The sequence below is a fragment of the Setaria viridis genome, chromosome 2, assembly GCF_005286985.2.
Source record: "Setaria viridis chromosome 2, Setaria_viridis_v4.0, whole genome shotgun sequence".
NCBI classification, from domain to species: domain Eukaryota; kingdom Viridiplantae; phylum Streptophyta; class Magnoliopsida; order Poales; family Poaceae; genus Setaria; species Setaria viridis.
Window position 1 is genome coordinate 283,080 of NC_048264.2, and position 19,157 is coordinate 302,236.

The 19,157-nt window shown below is 45.4% G+C and overlaps 3 protein-coding genes across 3 annotated transcripts; 2 read left to right on the plus strand and 1 right to left on the minus strand.

Annotated features, from left to right (window-relative positions):
* Positions 1 to 1,331: 1,331 nt before the first annotated feature.
* Positions 1,332 to 6,178, plus strand: LOC117842529 (uncharacterized). The gene is made up of 5 exons (XM_034723003.2): positions 1,332 to 1,571; positions 2,747 to 3,172; positions 3,273 to 4,701; positions 4,855 to 5,001; positions 5,260 to 6,178. Exons 2-5 carry the CDS (start codon positions 3,122 to 3,124, stop codon positions 5,832 to 5,834), a joined length of 2,202 nt encoding a protein of 733 aa, XP_034578894.1. The 5' UTR covers positions 1,332 to 1,571; positions 2,747 to 3,121; the 3' UTR covers positions 5,835 to 6,178.
* A 1,063-nt stretch (positions 6,179 to 7,241) lies between these two features.
* On the minus strand, positions 7,242 to 11,491 carry LOC117842531 (sugar transport protein MST3). The gene is made up of 3 exons (XM_034723004.2): positions 10,996 to 11,491; positions 10,570 to 10,889; positions 7,242 to 8,555 (listed from the first exon to the last, which is right to left on the minus strand). The coding sequence occupies exons 1-3, from the start codon at positions 11,126 to 11,128 to the stop codon at positions 7,458 to 7,460; spliced, it is 1,551 nt and encodes a 516-aa protein (XP_034578895.1). The 5' UTR covers positions 11,129 to 11,491; the 3' UTR covers positions 7,242 to 7,457.
* A 3,811-nt stretch (positions 11,492 to 15,302) lies between these two features.
* LOC117843800 (uncharacterized) lies at positions 15,303 to 19,057 on the plus strand. The gene is made up of 6 exons (XM_034724515.2): positions 15,303 to 15,899; positions 16,424 to 17,080; positions 17,613 to 18,071; positions 18,165 to 18,337; positions 18,496 to 18,679; positions 18,758 to 19,057. Exons 1-6 carry the CDS (start codon positions 15,435 to 15,437, stop codon positions 18,845 to 18,847), a joined length of 2,028 nt encoding a protein of 675 aa, XP_034580406.1. The 5' UTR covers positions 15,303 to 15,434; the 3' UTR covers positions 18,848 to 19,057.
* The last annotated feature ends 100 nt before the right edge of the window (positions 19,058 to 19,157 follow it).

Sequence of the window (19,157 nt, forward strand, 5' to 3'; positions counted from 1 at the left end):
GCTATCAATTCGTTTGCGGTTACCAGGTGACCTTTGACAGCCACCTCATTCTTCAATCTTGCTATCAATTGAGAGTTTGAGTTCAATTTCACATAAAAACAGATGGAATTTAGTTTGTTGTAAATTACCCTTTTTCCGCTTGCTGAATGAATGAATGATACATCCCTTGTTTACAATTATACCTCTTCTCGTGTAGTAGAGCACTGCACTTTTTTTTTGCTTTGGAAAATAGATGTATTGCAATTTTTTTACATGCTACACATGAATAAATAAAAATCTTAAATTTTTTTAAAAGATAAAACAAATGTTAAGGACCTGGCGCAGGAGTACTCACTCTAAGGTGAGTGGCCTATCTACTAAATGGGCCGTCTCTCCGGCAGATCTAAGAACACAATCTATTGACATTTGAAAAAGGCCCAAAATACGTTGAGTTATGCATTTATATTTTATAGGCACAGCATGTGAATCCTTGTGTCTTTGTTTAGATCCAGCAACCTACCGAGGAGTACCCGAGGTAGTGTTTTGGTTAGTAGGAACTTAAAGGTAAACGCAGACACACGATTTAGATAGGTTTGTGCCACTAAATTGCGTAATATCCTACGTCCTGTGTGTTGGTCGGATTGAATTGTCTTGGAGGGGTTCCTACCTCGCCTTATATCGCCGGGGGTAGGGTTACAGGTCGGTTGGTTACAAGAATACTTGTCGGATATGATTACCTAATCCTCGACTAGTTCCTAATTTTCCATGTAGACAACGCTATCCTGCGCCACGGTCTCTATGTCAGATGCATCTCGGTGTCTAAACCTTTTGGTGGGCCCATAGATGTATGTACAACACCCTGAGATTCGTTTCTGATTTCTATTCTTATAGCTGCTATAAGCATATTCCATGAGAGAGTCATTGAGGAAAACATAGATATAGCACAAAAGGGTTGAAGAAAATAGGTTAGATCTTTTTATTATTATGTGTGAATTATGTGTGAGGGAAGACATATGAGACAAGTTAAAAATATGGAGAGGACAAATGCAGAGGAAACGAGTGTACGTTCTTATACGGTGAACGAAGAACAAAAATGGTCCTACGTCGAATTTAGCAACAATCTAGACACAACCACACAACACAAATTGAGAAAAATCGAGATGGACAATGACATATTGGCAAAACGTCAAAAGAAAGCCTGCCACGTATATCCTCTTGGAATTCAAGTAAATTGCATCCATCGACGTGGACGGCCTATGCATATCAAAAATGGTAATGTGGAGTCGGGAGGCTTCACCTGGTGCAGGTAAAGCTCTTGTTTTTTTTTTGTTCTTTGCGAAGAAAAAAAAGCCAGAAAGAAAATAGAAAGCCCTAGTAGCCAATCAAAGCAATCCGCCTGCCCCCAGCACCGCTCCTCCTCCTCCTCCTCCTCCTCTCCAATCGCTGCGGCGGCGGCGGCATCCTCCTCCTCCTCCAATCGCCGCAGCCAATCCACTCATCCATCCACCTCGTAGCCGCGCTCCGCTCCGCTCCTCGCCACGCCACGCCTCCGGAGCTCCAGCCGGACTTGGATTGCTTCCTTCGTCTCTGGGGTAAGATTCCCTCCCTCTCTTAACCTAAGATGGATTGAGATTTCTCTCGTTCGTGGATGATGCCTCCGGGCCTTTTTTCCCCTTCTGCGCGATGCCATACTTTCTTTCGTTACCTCCAGGAATCGAATCCACCAGATCTCTGTCGCCAAATCCAATCCACCGGTTTCGCCGCGGATTCGTTCGTTCGTTCGTTCATTTGATGCCGTTTATTGTCATTACCCGTGAGATTTGGTCGCATTGCCGTCTAATTTTGATCCCGCGATCCGTGTACTGCACAATCCTCCGTTTGAGTAGTGAAGAAACCATGCTAGAATGTGCTCAACGCAATAATTGCGGCGTCCCTGTCCTAGTACAATGCAAGAACCAACGTGCCGGTAGTTGTGTGCCTCTCTTTCTGCTCTGCGTGGGGGTGGCTTGTATATCTATCGTAACTCGCAAGCCGTGGCGGTGAGCGGGGACACGCAGCCCTGCCTCTTGCGATGGCGATACCCCTCAGCCGCCTGGCCGCACTGGGGAACATGCAAAAAGCGCACAAACTCACGGGTGCTAGGAGACCTCCTGCTCCTGTGTGTGGTGGAGCCTCCCAATCCCACTTTTTCTGGACGTACCCCCTCAATAATTAAAATAGATCACTGTACTGAACACATCCTTTTCGTTTTGAAACTGTGACTTGGTGATGGGGGGTCTGGGATGGGATCTTCGCACCTAAAAGAATCCGTTCCATCTGCATTAATACTGGACTAGGCACGCTAGATACCTACCGCTGCCATTCTTAGTGCAATGCCGTCCTCAATCTGGGATAGGATACATTCATGGTAATCCGAATCTTCTCAAGCCCTTTTGTCTTTTTGGTGCATGAAACTGAAGAATTCTATATTTATTTGATTTCAGTTGGATGCTAACTGATCAATCTGTATCTACTTAGTAAGGAATGCATTGCTAACTCACTGGCAGCACCCTTCCATTGTGATAGTACAAGAGAAACTGCACATGGTCTGGACTGTTGCATTATAATGTTTTGCATGGTACAACTCAGGATTCATGGAAAATTTATAGTGTGGCAACATTATCTTTTACCCCCCTCGGAAGTTTCATGTTCCCTTATTTTATCAAGGCTTTCCGTGTCAAGTAATGCTTGCTTAGTGCTTGCTCATTTATACTACATCTTTTTGCAGGATCTTTTTGGCCTCATGCATCCTTCTGGATTTGTCTAGTTCCTAAACCCTTCTTTCAGACTGGCAGATATCAAGAGGCCATACACATCTCGCACCTCTAAGTGGGTGTGGGCCTGCAACAATTCCTTAAACAGCTTATCTCTGCCTTTGGGAGTAAGCCCAACTTACATCTGGAGACTGCGCCGAGCCTTGGAAGGTCTTTTTGTTGATTACGGCTAAGTTCCGACGGCGGCTGAGATGTAACAAATTTGCTGGGCTGAGTTCTCTAGAAAAGGTCCTGTGATTCAGCAATGTGATTGGTTTCATACTGTTTTTTGTGTCTTGGTGATCAAAGCAATCTGGTGTAAGCTCAGTTGAGATCGCAGTTGGTTTCTTATGGTTAGGTTCTTTTGCTTTTCATCCTCTACTGCACAACACAGATCCAAGGTAAAGAAAAATACCTCTTGCATTTCAGTGCTTCCCTTTGTATTCCCATGAAGAAACTAATTTATCTCCTACTATTCCTCATAAACTTTTGTTATTTTAGGAGGGTTTTTCCCCAGCAGATGAAGCCATGCGTGGTGCTTCGAATAATGCTCAGGAACAAAAAGTGAACTGCATGACTGGGTCAGCTAATCCAAACCAGATGGCAGATGAAAATAATCATTCAGCTGTGAGCGGGCATTATGGTACCAGCCCATCATCTCATCAAGAATGCTGCAGGTCAGAAGATTTGAATAGATATGCATGCTCTGATGAGGAGGGCAAGGAGGTTGGGCACCTGAAGAAGAGCCAGTCTCTTGGAAACATGCTTCAAAAGGATCATGATCATAATTGTTGCGAAGGTACTGAGTATGATTTTACAGACCATGAACACAAATGCCACCACTCTATTACAGTTGTTGGAGAACCTACTAAGGTGTGCAGCCCGAAAAATGAGAATGCTTTTGATGCCTCGTCTGACCTGATTAGCCATGACTTTTGTGAGCCTTCAGGTGATCATGCTGTTGACTCTGATAGCCATCATCACATATCTTATGCCCAAAGCAAATTCCCAAGATCTCAATCTGCCATATTTCAGAATGAATCCACCAGTGATCGAGAAGGTTCTGTTGATTCTGAGATACTAGGGTCTCGTTGCAGATCTTATGAGGGTTTATGTTCACTGATTGATGAGAAGGTTGACTACCTGAGTGGTGGTGAAATGCACCGATGCAAATCGAATTTGGATGTGTATTGCGCACCTTCTTCTCCAGATGTATACCAGAAATTAAACATCGAGGGTAATGGCTCAGTTGGTTGCTCTGATGCTGCTGAAGAGGGTCAACGGTCCGCCGGAAGCACAGAAGAAAATTTTATCAGGGATGGGATTCTAGTGGGTCATGAATACTGGGATGGCAAATACATTTGTGGTGAACACTCGGTGGATCCAGTTGCCCCTTTCTGTGCTGATTCAGGGGATGTTTTTCACCATTCTGGGCATGATGATGGCCTCAGTGAAGCTATGGATCAAGAGCGAGAAGAGAAGCTGTGGAACAGAGACAGCGCACACCACCAGTCGCTTGTCGTTGAAGTGCCTGACTCGGTGAACATATCTGATACAAAGGACATTAGTGGAGAAGCTGAGCATAATAAAACTGATATTGACGAGGACCCAAATGAACTTACTCCAAGAACCTACAACATTAAAAGAATTGAAGATTGGATCAACCAAATTAATATCGATGATGTCACTTTGGATGAGCTAGGAGAAAGTTCAATTTCTGCTCCAGCTATACCTAGTGAGCCAACAGTTGGTGTTCCTGTGCGGCCTGATGCTAAAAGTCCACTTGGCATGGAGATAGCTTACACTTATATTTCAAAATTAACTCCTGCTTCATCATCAGCACAGTTGGCAAACCTTGGCTTGGTTGTGATCCCAAGACTGAGTGCATTCTCAGGCTTACGCCTATTGAACTTATCAGGGAACTCAATTGGTAAGCCCTTTTTCTTTCTTAGTTCAACGTTTTAGTTACTAGTGGCATGCTGCTTTTCTTTCCTCCTTTTTTCTCTTTTGGGACTGGTACTTCTCATTTGTTTCAGGAAGATTTACAGTATCACATTTCTAATGCTTGGGTCTCTCTGCACAGTGCGCGTAACTGCAGGAGCTCTTCCAAAAGGCCTTCACATGTTAAGCCTGTCGAAGAATAACATCTCAACAATTGAAGGCCTCAGAGAATTAACACGACTGCGCTTGCTGGACATCAGCTACAATAGGATATCTAGAATTGGCCATGGTATGGTTTTAACATCTTGCACTTTTCTCCTTACTTTCTCCTTGGTTGTAGTCACATGGTAGGTTCTTATGTCATCTGTATCCCTGATCCCCCATTTTCTTGTTCCGACTTTCCGAATTCATTATGCTTTAGATTCTTAACTATCTTGAGTGATGAGAGAAACCATTTGTTCCTCATAAATTGAACGATATATGTGATTATTCAACTGCAAGAATATTTCTTTGCTTGCATTGACTTGTGTTTTGGGTCATTTGTTAGGATTGGCCTCCTGTTCATCGTTGAAGGAGCTGTATCTGGCTGGTAACAAGATCAGTGAGGTAGATGGTCTTCACCGCCTTCTGAAGCTTAAGGTTCTGGACTTGCGCCATAACAAGATTTCTACATCGAAGGGCCTCGGGCAGCTAGCTGCAAATTACATTTCTTTAGAAGCCATTAACCTTGACGGCAACCCTGCACAGAAGAACGTTGGTGATGAGCACCTAAAGAAGTATCTGCTGGGTCTCCTACCAAACCTTGCTGTGTACAACAAGCACCCTATTAGAGCAACTGGTTCAAAAGAGGTCTCAGACCGTCATACCCGCAAAATCTCTTCCTCGCACCGTTCTGACCGCGGTGGCAGATCGGATCGCAAATCTTCCAAGCTGGTGGGTGCCTCATCTTCTCACAAACCACAGAGCTCACGGCATGCCCGCTCCGGATATGCCTCAGGCTCAATGCTGAAGCACTCAAGGGCCCGGAACATGCCCACGACTTTGCTGGGGTCAAGACCAACTGAACATGTGAGTGCCATAGATGCGGTGAAGCAGGCTCAGTTACAGGGAAACACGCAATAAGATGAGTGAATGGCAACTTATCCATAGCCTGTCAGCTTTGTGCGTGAAGGAATAAAGAAGTCACCAGTTTTGCTGATCATTTTGTCTTGTGAATAAAGCTCGAAACAATAAGCAGAGAGCAGGGCTTTTTTATGAGTCCATACGTTTTGGATATTGCTTAGTGCTATTGATTGATGTCAAATGCGAATTGTACAATGTATCATCAGTTTTGCTGTTCATTTTTTTCCCCTTACGAATAATGCTGGAAACAATATGAGTAGGATTTCTATCAAGTCATATGTTGTGTGACATTGGTGAGTATGCTTTTTGCTTGGGGATAAATGGAATGGAATCATGTACCTGAATTCTTGTTTTGAATAATTCCGATGTGGTGTGGTTACACGTACACTCCCTTGGGAATGGACAATTGGTACTCCTTTATTTTGTATGGCTAATAATCGCTTTGGTTCGATCTGGAATGTGTTACTGTTGTTAACCATACTGCAAGACTAATGCCATTCCGTGCTGTATTCCACACCGTCCATGAAACGGTTGTTTACTGCAGAGTTTGTTACCTGAATAATGGATGAAATTAGCATAAAGATTTTCATTCATTCGGAAGCACGAAATCTTGAGGATTTTGTAATACGTGTGCATCTATTTTGGTTGAAAAGACCAAAGGGGGTTATCGAGTTGTACGATGAGAAAACAGAGGCAGGCTGACGCTGCCATTTCTCGCAGGATGCGCCGCGCACGGTAAAGAAGAATCCGACGGAAGTCGGAGGAGCGCGATTTCTTCTGCTCGCATTCGATTTGGTGATCACCACTGCTGGCTGCCAATTTCCAATCTCAATCTTCACATTCAGGTCAGGTATTCACCTGTACTCGAAAAATTCTAATACTCTCTGAAATTTTCACTTCTGAGTGAGACGGCTCGGTCCAGGCAGAGGAGGACAATTCCACTGCCTGATGTCGGTTTCCATCGTCAGTCTTCACCAGGTATTTATCCATACTCTGAAAATTCCAACTCCAATCTGAGTCAATATTCTCCATGCACCCTCATCAATATTCCCAACTAATTCAATAATAACTAAAAAAATTTCTTCATCTGAGTCACCACGTTTATGTTTGATTCTACTTCCATCCCTTATTGTCAACTGATTCTCTTCTCTGAAATCACCATCACCTAAGAAGAAAAGTGATCAGGCACCCTTTCATCTCTGCAGACATGCTTGACAAGCGTAGTCTTTCCAACTGTTCCTGGACAAACAGTTGGTAGGATGCCAAAATTGCAATGGACAGGAGGTTCTTCATGCAGGAAGAAGTTGATGATCCGTTCCATTTCCATCTGGCGGCCAAACATGTACTTCTCCATAAACAGGTATGCTCTGTATGGCTGCCGAAACATAGGATGCCGAAACCTTGTCAGAGATGAAATCTTTCTTATACAGGAGTATATGGTTGACGAGATATATAGTTGACAATGGAAGGAATTAATCGGCGTTCGTAACAAACACTCGTTACACAAACACTAGTCGATCGTAGCTACTAACTCGATGGATCACAAGGCAAGAGAAGATCGAACATCATGCATGTACAATCAATCAAGTCGATCCGGATGGGCAGAATATATAATGAATCTTATCAGGCGTCGGCCCCCTTGCGGGCGGCGGCTCCGTTGCCGACGTGCGCGTCCTCGTCGGCGACGAACTTCTTCCAGAACCAGTGCGACTTCCAGACGAGCACCATCTCCTCGATGGGCACGTTCTTGGTCTCCGGCAGGAAGAGCGCGATGAAGATGGTCATGATGACGACCCATCCGCCGAAGAAGTAGAAGAGGCCGAACTTGAAGTGGCAGAGCATGGTGAGGAAGGCCTGCGCGATGCAGAAGGTGAAGAACATGTTGACGGAGACGTTGATGCTCTGCCCCGCCGGCCGGATCTCCAGCGGGAAGATCTCCGACGGCACCAGCCACCCCAGGGGCCCCCACGACCAGGCGAAGCCCGCAACGTAGACGCAGATGAAGAGCACCACCACCGCCGCGTAGCCCTTGGGCATCTCGCCGATGCCGCTGGTGCCGAACTTGGCGGCGATCAGCGACCCCACCACCACCTGGCAGATGATCATCTGGGCGCCGCCCTGGAGGAACAGAGCGCGCCGCCCGAGGCGGTCGACGGTGAAGATGGAGACGACGGTGGCGAAGACGTTGACGAGCCCCGTGATGACGGAGGACATGAGCGAGGCGTCGCCCTTGAAGCCCAGCGTCTCGAACAGCACCGGCGCGTAGAACATGATGACGTTGATGCCGGTGAGCTGCTGGAAGAAGGGGATCATGATCGCCATCGTCAGCTGCGCGCGGTACCGGCGCTTCACGATGTTGCGCCACGGGTGGCGGACCTGCCGGGCCTCCTCGCTCGCCGCCACCAGGTCCGCGTACTCCTCGCCGATGTCCTCCGTGCCGCGGATGCGGCGGAGCATGCGCCGGGCCTCGTCGGCGTGACCGCGCTCCAGCAGCGAGTTGGGGGTGTCGGGGAGGAACAGGGAGCCCAGGGTGATGATGCCGGCGGGAACCGCCGCCAGCGCAAGGCTCACGCGCCACCCGTAACCGGCCTTAATCTTGTTGGTGCCGTAGTTGATCAGCTCCGCCGCCAGGATACCGATGGTGATCATCAGCTGGAAACCGATGTTGAGCATGCCCCGGAGGCGAGCGGGAGCCATCTCAGACAGATACACCGGCACAGACTGCATGCAGCAGCGATCATCATTAGTTGGGAATTTTTTTATTGTAAATTAACAAACACATGGTTGATTAACGTCAATGGACTTGTTTGCAAGTGAACTCGATCGACTGCTATGCATGCATGCATCAAGTCATCAAGAAGATGAAGCTCCGATAAGGAAGGAAATGGCCGACATGCAGCAAGCAAGCAACAAGGCAGCTACTGTTTTTGACTTAGATGAATGATGCGTGCACTCTTACGTTTTAGTACCTCAAAAGGACATATTTTACAAAAATTCTTTATTTCACTGAAGCAAAGAGACGAAGAACGGTTAAAAAAAAAATCAAAGCCATGACTGACTGTCACTAAACGATGGATTTTCACTGGTTCTTAATAAGTTGCTTAGTTTTTCTTCACTATCTGGTGCCCATCTCTTTCCATGCTTCTAGGTGCAATGATAATATCTTTTCTGCCTAATATATTTTATTTCCTGCCTGCTTGCTTACATATATAATATATATGTGTTGTTCTGAAAATGACACAAGTCAAGTCTTTTGAAGGAATCAAGGTCAAAGAAAGCAACGGCGGCCTGTGTGGAAGAATTCTTGCAACTTTGATTTTGCACGCCCACCTTGCTAAGAACAATCACCACTTTTTCCAAACTTTAGTTTGAGTACTTATTAGCTAGTCCAAAATTCCAAATTATTGCATGCATTATCCCAAACATGAAGTCCATGACTATCAGTATATGACGAAAAAGGTGGAGACAGCCGGGATGTGCATCTACAAATGGCTTTAGCTTGGTTGCAAATTGACAAATTAGATGGATGCATGAGCTTCAATCAATAGCTGATAGCTGTATGCATGTAGTCCCTCTCCGCATATACTATATAGCTTGATCTAGTCCACAGTGTCACATGAAACCTGCTAGTGCCTGAACGAATTAATCATCTTTACAAGGAAGAGAGAGGGAGAGAAGTAGCCTACTTTGGAGAGGAATTAAGGATTTCACGTGAACCTTGGTGATGTCGACCTGCTTACAGCTAGCTACTATGAACATAGTAGTACTACGTATATACTCCTATTTAGGAACACAGGATGTATTGGTAGACTGATTAACAATTAAGGTTGTCACCTAATAAAGGTACATATGCAACGAACTTTATGCAGCTAGCTAGGCTAGCTGGAATTGAATTGATTAAGCTCGGATAAATAAAAGTAAAACACATGGGAATATGGTATTTGGAAAGCAAAATACTTATGGTAATATAAAAGAGTCAAGATGAACAGCTGAGAGGAGGACAATGAACAGGGCGACAATGACACCGGCAATCTAGCAATATACCTAGGTAGAAATGAGATAAACAAACAAAGCAGTCAACCTCCTTGGAGTGAACACGCATCTTTGCATCAAGAAAACAAAAAGGAAGAGAAGAGAAGAATAGTAAGCATCGTCTTTGAATTGTGTTGCTATCTAGCTTGGACTTTGGGAATCACATGCATATGCATCTATCCACAGTTATTATACACAGTACAGTAGTATAGTATATACACAAGCAGAGCTTGCATGTTGGCAATAAACTAGCTAGCCTACCAGCTTGGACTTTGCACATGCACGTTACTTGCTCTCTTAGCTTATACATACACTAAGTATACTATATAGTTAGTTTTCCTTGTTAATTACAGTAGCTATTAGTGAAGAATCTGAAGGAAGCTAGGCTCTCGCTTGCTCATCTTTTGAAAACTGAAGCAAGCTAAGCGTGGACAGCTATGCATACAGGTCCCTATCTTATACTACGTATGATCATTGACGGAATCGCTAGCTCTTAAGCTGTCACAACCAACGCTAGCTAGAACAATTAATTAATTAATTAATTAATGGTGCAACCAATTAACATATATACATTTCATCTTGTCTCATGCATTAGATGGTTAGTTCTTCCTTGATTTTATTTTGCTACCTGGCCTGCCGTGTGGAAACAAACAGTAAACTCATCAAACGGCACAACAGCAGCAGCGATAGATTTTATCAGTACCTGATTGGCGAATCCGACGCCGACTCCGAGCAGTATGCGGCCGATGATGAGCATGGCGACGTTCTCGGCGGCGCCGTTGAGCGCGGCGCCGATGAGGAAGGTGAGCCCTCCGCCGAACATGGACCACTTGCGGCCCATGACGCGGGTGACGGTGGCGGCGAAGAAGGAGGCGACGAGGGCGGCGAGGTAGAGCGAGGAGGTGAAGGTCTGCAGCAGCTGGTTGTCGTACTTGCAGTACTGGTTGGTCTTGACCTCCTTCTTCTTGTGGAACACCTGCGGGAAGAACTTCTCAAGGAAAGGGTCCATGGAGGTCACTCCGCCTGCATGTTGCCGTTCCAGTCATCGATCGGTATACAACATGTACAAACTAAAGTGATCGATGATCGATGAGAGAGAGATCAGACAACGAATGAACCACGTACTAACCTGAGATACCGATATCATATCCGAAGATGAGCCCTCCGGTGGCGGCGACGACGCAGGTGAAGAAGACGAAGAGGGTGAGCTTGCCGGGGTAGTCCTTGCCCCCGGCCGTGTTCACCATGGCACCGCCGGCCATCCTCGCGACGATGCAATGGATCCTACTATTATGAGCTGGCTAGAGGCAGCTAGCAACAAGGTGGAGGGGGTGAGGAGAGAGTGCTCAAGGAAAGGTGCTCCTTATATAGACAAGGACACACGGGACATGACACACACGGCTAGGAGAGGATTATTCTTCTCTTCATCTGCACTACTTCTCCTCTACCTCTCCCATGCTATGATTGCTAGCCAGTTCGTGTGTGTACATGGTTCTCCGTCATGCATAAGGTTGCAGCACATCAGCAGCTAGCCTGCTGATGGAATTGGTGGTGTCAAGTCAACGCCAGCTCAAGACATGATACAGATGATGGTCAGAGTAAGCGATGCCAAGGCCCAATTGGATGGAGTAGCCGTTAAGGGGAGATGGCATGCTGACTTGGAGAAATTATCTATCTAATCGCCCGATCCCGCGCGGTGCGGCTGATGAGGTAGCTAGGGTTGACTTGCATGCGGTGGCCTGTCCTTCTGCCCGTTGCCTTGCTGCTTAATGTATCCATCTCAAAGAGTATCTGATCAATGATTAATTATTCGACTCAATATATATATATATGCTCACATCTGATTGTTAGTTGGATGATTAATGAACAATTACAAGAACAATATAGATCAAATAATAGCCAGCCAGTATTACCCGATCATCAGAAAAGAAAGAAAAACAAAGAGGCACAGCTAACTTTGAAAGAGAACAAGCAAACAGCCAATCCACGTCAAATCAAAAAAGATACTGCAAACATGCACAAGAAACCAAAATTGTCTGCAACTGTGCATCAGCTTTTACGGGAGGTTAACTTAACCAAATTTCATGCATGTTTAGGATCAAAACTTGTGTAGTTTTAATTTATACTACTTTTTTTTTGGCCAAAAGGATAGGAAGAAGAAGACACACGAATGTACTAGTTACACAGCAGGTTTGCACGGCGGAAAAGACGGCGCGCGGCCGGCGATTCATACACCGAATTGATTAAAAAAACCGTGTGTGGATATGTCTGCGATGGATGCTGCATATAATAAGCTGGCCCAGATTTTCAACCTGGTTTGTTCATACTAACTAGGAAAGGAAAAAGTCCGTTGAATATTTCAAAGAAAAACATATGCATACTATATACTGTATGATAGAATACACGATGTGAAAGCAAGAAAATGGTTGCGCATATCAAGAATTGTAGCTGATGAGCAATCTGAGCTGTCTGTCTGTCTGTCTGTCACATCACTCACTCACCCGCGCGAGATCATATTCATATAAAGCGTCATGACGCCTCACATTCTGGACATTGTTCTTTGAGAGCAGGACATACAGGATAAATACTGACCAAATTAACCTGGACAGGTAACTGACAATGCTACGATTAATTATTGGTAGGTAGTAAGTACCCGTAGCATTATTCCTTCCTGGATAGGCAGGATCGATAAGTCAGGCCATGATAGATGATAGAATCTGTAGGAATCAAGCAGTTTCCTCATGACTGAAAAGCCAACTTTTTGGCTTTGCTGCATGGGCCAAGCATAAATTCTGATCCGATCCCAAAAGCTGGAGACCACGGCTTGTGTCTCGTCTCCCGTGCTTGCATGTATGTAGTAGGACATGGACATACATCTTCACGCTTATCCTGCGCCAGTTCTCTGTGTACAGTGCGTGTACATGCAACATGCAGGAGCTTTCTTTTTCGTTTACATGCATGCATTTTTCTTTTCAATCGTGTAGTAGCTTAGCTTGTGGTGAGTTTCCAGAGATTCCTATATATTTTCTAGGTACATAGCTTTTAATATGCACTTAAGTATATATTATATCTAGATACGTAGTAGTAAAAGCTATTTATTTAGAAAAATCAAAATGAATAATAATACGGGACTAAGGTGAGGATCAATGGTGGTCACCCTTGGATGATGAGTGATTGACAACGTTGTGTGGAATGATGTTGCTCTTAGCTTGTGATGTGCAGGTGTATGATGCGACATGGTGGCCGACAGCGTGCAGTGAAGGTCGAGTGAAAGGGCAATGAAGGGTGAACACGAGTAGGCTTGGACCGAGGGACCCGATGAGTCCGGACGGAGTCATGGGCGATCCACATGGTGCACGGAAGAGCAAGAGAACATGACGGGATGGAGACGGCATTGGTCGAGTCAAGCGGGACGGAGATGTCAAAGGCTTGGCGGAGGTTGGACACTCGTCAATATTGAGGAGGTCATGTGGCGGCCAAGTGGAGATGGACGGTTTGGCTGGTTTGGGCCTCAAAACCACCGTGCAGCCAGGTTTCCCGGTTTGGGCCTCAAAACCGGGGGCGAGTCCGGCGCAGCCGGAGCTTCGAGAAGGAGGGCACGTGGCACCATCGCGAAGCTTGCATCGAGGCAAAGCGAAGTCGTGAAGGCAACGTGTCCGTCCAATGCATCTACAAAAATCTGGATCAAAATGCCCCATGCGTGGGTGGTTATCTTAGTTGTAATTGTAGGTCTATTTTCGTTATCAGTCATGGACCATATATATCTATGTTGGCTGGTTTGAGAGGGCAATTTTGGAACCCTAATTTTATTTTATTAGAGGCTAGACAAGTGCTTAAGAGAGGAGAGAAGGGATATGAGAGAGTGAGCACCTCTTTCTCTTGATTTCTCCATCCTAGGGGGAGGATGAAGGGTGGAGGCTAGACCGCATGTTGTATAGATGTTGTCCTCGTGATTTAGTTGAATTTGCCTCTCAAATCCGCGGCTAAATCTTATGTTCTTGAGGTTTCTCCCGTTTTTCCTTTTCAGGTTTTTCGGAGCATTTTCATGGGAATTTTCATTCTTCGTGTTTGAGCCCGAATCCCTTGAGATCTGTTGGGGTGATGTTGCTAGGACCATTGTGAGCAACTTTAAATTGATTCCCCTTCCAATCCCTCTCGAATTTGGCTCGACTTGATTTTCCCCCAAAAAGTCTTCCTCTCTTGACTTGGTAATAGTAGTACCAATAAATATTATACTGCATTCCATGCATATGTATTCGTGACTTGGTACCAGCTAGCCATACCCCACCACTTGATGATAAACTAGGCCAATATATTCTGGGGTGTTAATTGTGTGTTGTGGGAGTTTAGTCGGCCGCTAACGTTCCAATTAACACCATGTTGACTCTGCAACAGCTGCCGATAGGTAGGTACAGGGTGTTGCATCTCTATGCAACTGAGCAGTAGCTGTGCACATGCATTACATTAATTCATCCGAGCTGGGTTTAGGATAATCCTCCTCTATATCGTGATTAGCTGCACGAATCACGGAGCGCAATTAGGACAAGGCAAGCCAACACAGTGCAAATTAAGCAGGCATGCAATTTGGCAAGTGTATTGGAAGAGATGGATAAAAAGAAGATTAGAGTATATCCAGATGCACGTGGTCCATGCCTAGCTGCAGTTCTTTTTTTCTTTTCTTTTTTTGAGATCAGCCTGTCTGCAGTTCTTGGGTATCACACAAGGCAACGGCTAGCTGCTACTAAACTGTTGTGTTCTGTGCTAGATGTGGATATGAGAGAGTCATGAATCGCTCATCATTCATAAAATTAAAATTTTTAAATCAGAATAAAAATCGGGCTATCCGTTCCGTCTGTGTATCAACAACAGCAGCCAGTTGCAGGTCAACGCTTCTGGAGGGGAGACTTGCGAGTCGTCTCCCCTCCAGAAGCGTTGACAGGGACGCCCTGCTGCCTGCTCCCTCGCCTCACTGACGCTACCTGGTTATCTTCATTTCAGCAAGTAGTTATCTACCACTCTGACTCACCGTATTTTCCTTTTTCTTTTTCATATTGATATAAAAGTGTACTGGCTGACTGTCTTCACTGCTCGCGAAGCATTCACTGTCTCACTGATAAGATCTTGTTTTCCGGATTATTTTTTTTTTAAAAATCGTTTCTAAAAGATAATATCTTGTTGGCGTAACTCCAATCACCTGTGGTGGAATGGTTTTTTGTCTTTTAAAAAAAAAGAATGGTTTTTTGGCCTGGCCCGAGTAAGTAAGTAATATCCTCTCAAAGCCCAATCCATATCAAGGCCTGCTGGCCCGAGTAAGTTATATACTCCCAAAGCCCAACCTATACCAAGCCCAGCTGGCCCGAGTAATTTTGGGCCTCGCTCGCTCCGTGAACCCTGCGGCCCGCTTACACGTTCGTGCCCTCCTCTTTCTCCACCAACCAGCAACAGTCATCACCACCACACCTCCGCGGCGGCGCCAGCGTTACTGCCTTCCCTTGCTGCTCTCCTCCCCCCCGCGCCGCCGCAACCAGAACCCTAAACCCTAGCAGCCCCCCTCCGCCGCCGGCAACCATGGCGGACGCCGTCCAGTACCGCCTCGAGCGGATGACCGACGAGCTCGACGACCTCGAGCGCCGGGGCCTCTTCACCCGCGCCGAGCTCGCCGACGTCGTCCGCCGCCGCCGCGACTTCGAGTTCCGCATCCGACGCCACTCCCCGCTCCGACAGGACTTCCTCGACTACATCGCCTACGAGCTCCGCCTCGACTCCCTCCGCAACCTCCGCAAGCGCGCAATCATACGCGCCGCCGACTCCGAATCCGATGACGACGACCGTGGCAGTGACGACGAGGGGGCAAGCAAGAAGAGGAAAAGGAAAAGGGGCAAGAAGTGGAAGAAGTCCATCTCCGACGTCGCGGGGGTCCTCCGCGTCCTCGACATCTACAGGATGGCAACCGTCAGGTTCAAGGGAGACCTCGACCTCTGGTTCCGATACCTCGAGTTCTGCCGCGACAAGCGACACGGAAGGATGAAGCAGGTACCCACCACCACTCCAAGATATAATGCTTACTATTACCTGAGTTGATTTATTCATTCATCGGAGCAATTCATACATAAATATAGCAGCTTTTGTATGAAGAAGAAGAGATCCTGATAATCTGCGAATAGACATTGTTTAGGGTGTGGGGATTCCCTCTTAGCACATCCACATACAACTAGGTATATGAGCACCTAGCATTCATTCACTAAGCTCATGTATACAAGTTCAACGAGTTCGAATTCCACCTCTGTAACTAGCTGTTCCTCATTTTAACATTTGTTCTTCTTTTCAACCAAACGTACACTGCTATTGTTGTATCCTCAGAAGGAATTTGTAACCTTTATGTGCCCTCACTCACAGCTGTGCCCCTGTCCTTTTGCGCATCAATTTAGTCAGTTATCAGCTGCATTGTGCATTGTGCTTCATCATCTGATTCTAATCTTGTGGGAAAGTTGAATTGAGCTTACATATGGCGCGAAGCTTAAATGTTGTTATCCATGTGCTTGTCTTGTTGTTCGCAGGTTCTGGCACAAGCCATTCGCTTCCATCCCAAGGTTCCTGGGCTTTGGATCTATGCGGCAGCATGGGAATTTGATCAGAACCTGAATGTTGCTGCAGCACGTGCACTGATGCAGAGTGGCCTCAGGTCCTGTCCAGACTCAGAGGATATGTGGATCGAGTATCTTCGCATGGAGCTTACCTACCTTAACAAGCTCAAGGCTCGAAAGGTAGCTCTCGGAGAGGATGTGAAGATGCTGCAAAAGAGCGATGACGATGCTGGCCAATGGAAAGAGGAAAACAAAGAACTGTTCATGCCACTGAATGAAAAAGATGAAGGGCCTGAGGACTCTAGGTCAGGTGGAGAGGCTCTGGAGGAGAAGGAAGACATGTTCTGGCGGCAAGGATTGTTAATCATCCAAACCATATATCATGGTGCGATGGAAGCTCTTCCATCGAGCTTAACCTTGCGGAAGAAATTTTTGGAGATATTAAACAGTGTGGACTTGGCACATTCTGAGGAGATGAAGATAGAGGTCCTGGATGACCTGAAGAAAGATTTCTCCCATTGCGAGGACTATTGGGATTGGTTTGCTAGGCTTCAGCTAACTGACTTGAATAAGTCCAGTACTTTGAACGGAAAGGATACTCTATCGAATAAGTTGAACAAATCAATTCAGGTAATCTCATTACACCTAATTCTTTGTTGCTGGTTGGTAATCTGTCATGAATGTATCACTGTAACTCAACAACCCTTGCTATTTTACAAGTGAAAACACACGTCTAGATGATTGCACCCTGGCCATGTCTTGCTGTGATGAAATATTACTGGTGTGGTTGAACACATGTTATATGTTTCTTTGTGTGGGTTTATGCGACCACGGAACTATGATGAGCAGCAACTATTTATGACTAGATTATTTCCAGATTGATGCTGATGCTAACTATTGATGTATGCTTGTCATGGAAGGTTTTGCCAATGTCTCAGCAATAACATTATAGCTTGACAAATCCATACAGTAAAATGTTTTCCCTTTACTATCCATTTTTACTGGCCTTGTAGGTATGCACTTTAATTTCAGTTGAGACCGAGATTGCTAGCTTTTAAAGTTAACATATACCAATTTCTCAACCAAGATCTGTCAATTACAATGAGCACATGTTTTGGTACGGCTTTATGATCATTCTTTTTTTTTGGTCTATGTATTATAGGTATATGATGAAGCTGTCAGAAGGCTGCCAACTTCCAAAATGCATTCCCTTTATGCAAATTTTTGGATGGATGTTCTATATCCTGATAGGGAAGATTCCATAGCATCATTCCAAAATTCTGAATTTGATGCTTCAGAGTTCACTTCATCTATACTGAAAGTTTATGAAAGTGCTGAATCATGTGGGTGTCTTACTGAGGATCTTGCTTGCCAATATGTATCACTTTGTTTGAAACTCGAAAGACTGGAGGAAGCTAAGAATCTTGCAGAAAAGCTTCGCAACGGTCCTCTTTCAGATGCTGCGAATTTGTGGAGCCTGAGAGCTTCTATGGAGATAAATTCGTTTGCTACTGCGGGCAGTTCTCCATTCAGCAAGGAGAACTTGAGTTGTTTATTTGATCTATTTAACACTGTACTTTCTAAGTTACCCATAACTCAGACTGAGGGATTGTGGCACATGGTATGTCCCTTAGAATTTCCAATGATGATAATATCTGCAGTTTTGTTTTATCTTTCTAATTTTACTGTCTGAAATTTTCATAACGCATTTCAGGCCATGAAATTGTTTTCTAATGAGAAGATCTATTTTGAGAAGCTGGTGAAGTGCGCGATGCTATCATTAAGTTTGGCAGGTGGGAGTGATTTGGGTGCGTCGGTTTCTTCTGCAATTGTTGGATGGTATTTGCAAAGAGACGGTATGAAACAAGCTAGGAAGATGTACAAGAGGTATGCAAAATCAGCTGTGCAATTGCCATGTTACAGATCTGTAATGGTTGCTGGCGCATAATGATGTGCTCTATTCATTACATAATTAGCGGTTATACTGCCTATCGTACTGTGCATTTTGAATTTCATAGCAGATTGTGAATTATATGGTGTTGCAGGCTTCTCTCTCTACCCCGTCCGAGCCTGAAGTTTTTCCAGTACTGCATAGAGCTGGAAGCTAACCTTGCTTCGCTGGGAGACAATGGTGCCCTTGCAAATGCTCGTAAGCTTTATGATTCAGCAATCGACCACTATCCGCAGGAAAGAGAAGTGTGGAGAAACTACTACAACCTGGAGTTGAAGGTGAGGTTATGCATATCTGCTTCCAAAAATGCTTGCCCTTTGTCTTGGGCACTGACATTACATTCACATCGTGACCAGGTGGGAACATCAGAAACTGCAAATACTGTTTACTGGCGTGCTCGTAAGGTGCTTGGTGACTCCACTGCACTGACTGCTCCCAGTAGCTAGCAGGATGCGACCTGTGTTAACTTGTACTACCATTTTTGATTGGATTTATTTATTTTCCGTGGGCATATTTGGGTCAGCAGTTAAGCTGATTGCAAGAAAATTTTGGCTTGTCTCTGTTTGCTGGGTTTGGGTTTTCATTCTGGAATCCAGCCACAGCGTTCAACTGAATGGAATGGAGCAATATCCCGTGTTGTGGTTGGGCTTGAAGAAGCTTGCAGTATTCTAGAAAGAAATCTGGAGTAGGCCTCGTTTTGGCAATTGTTTGCGCTGGCTTTACCTCTCTTGTTCCTTTTTTATCCCCCCAACCCAA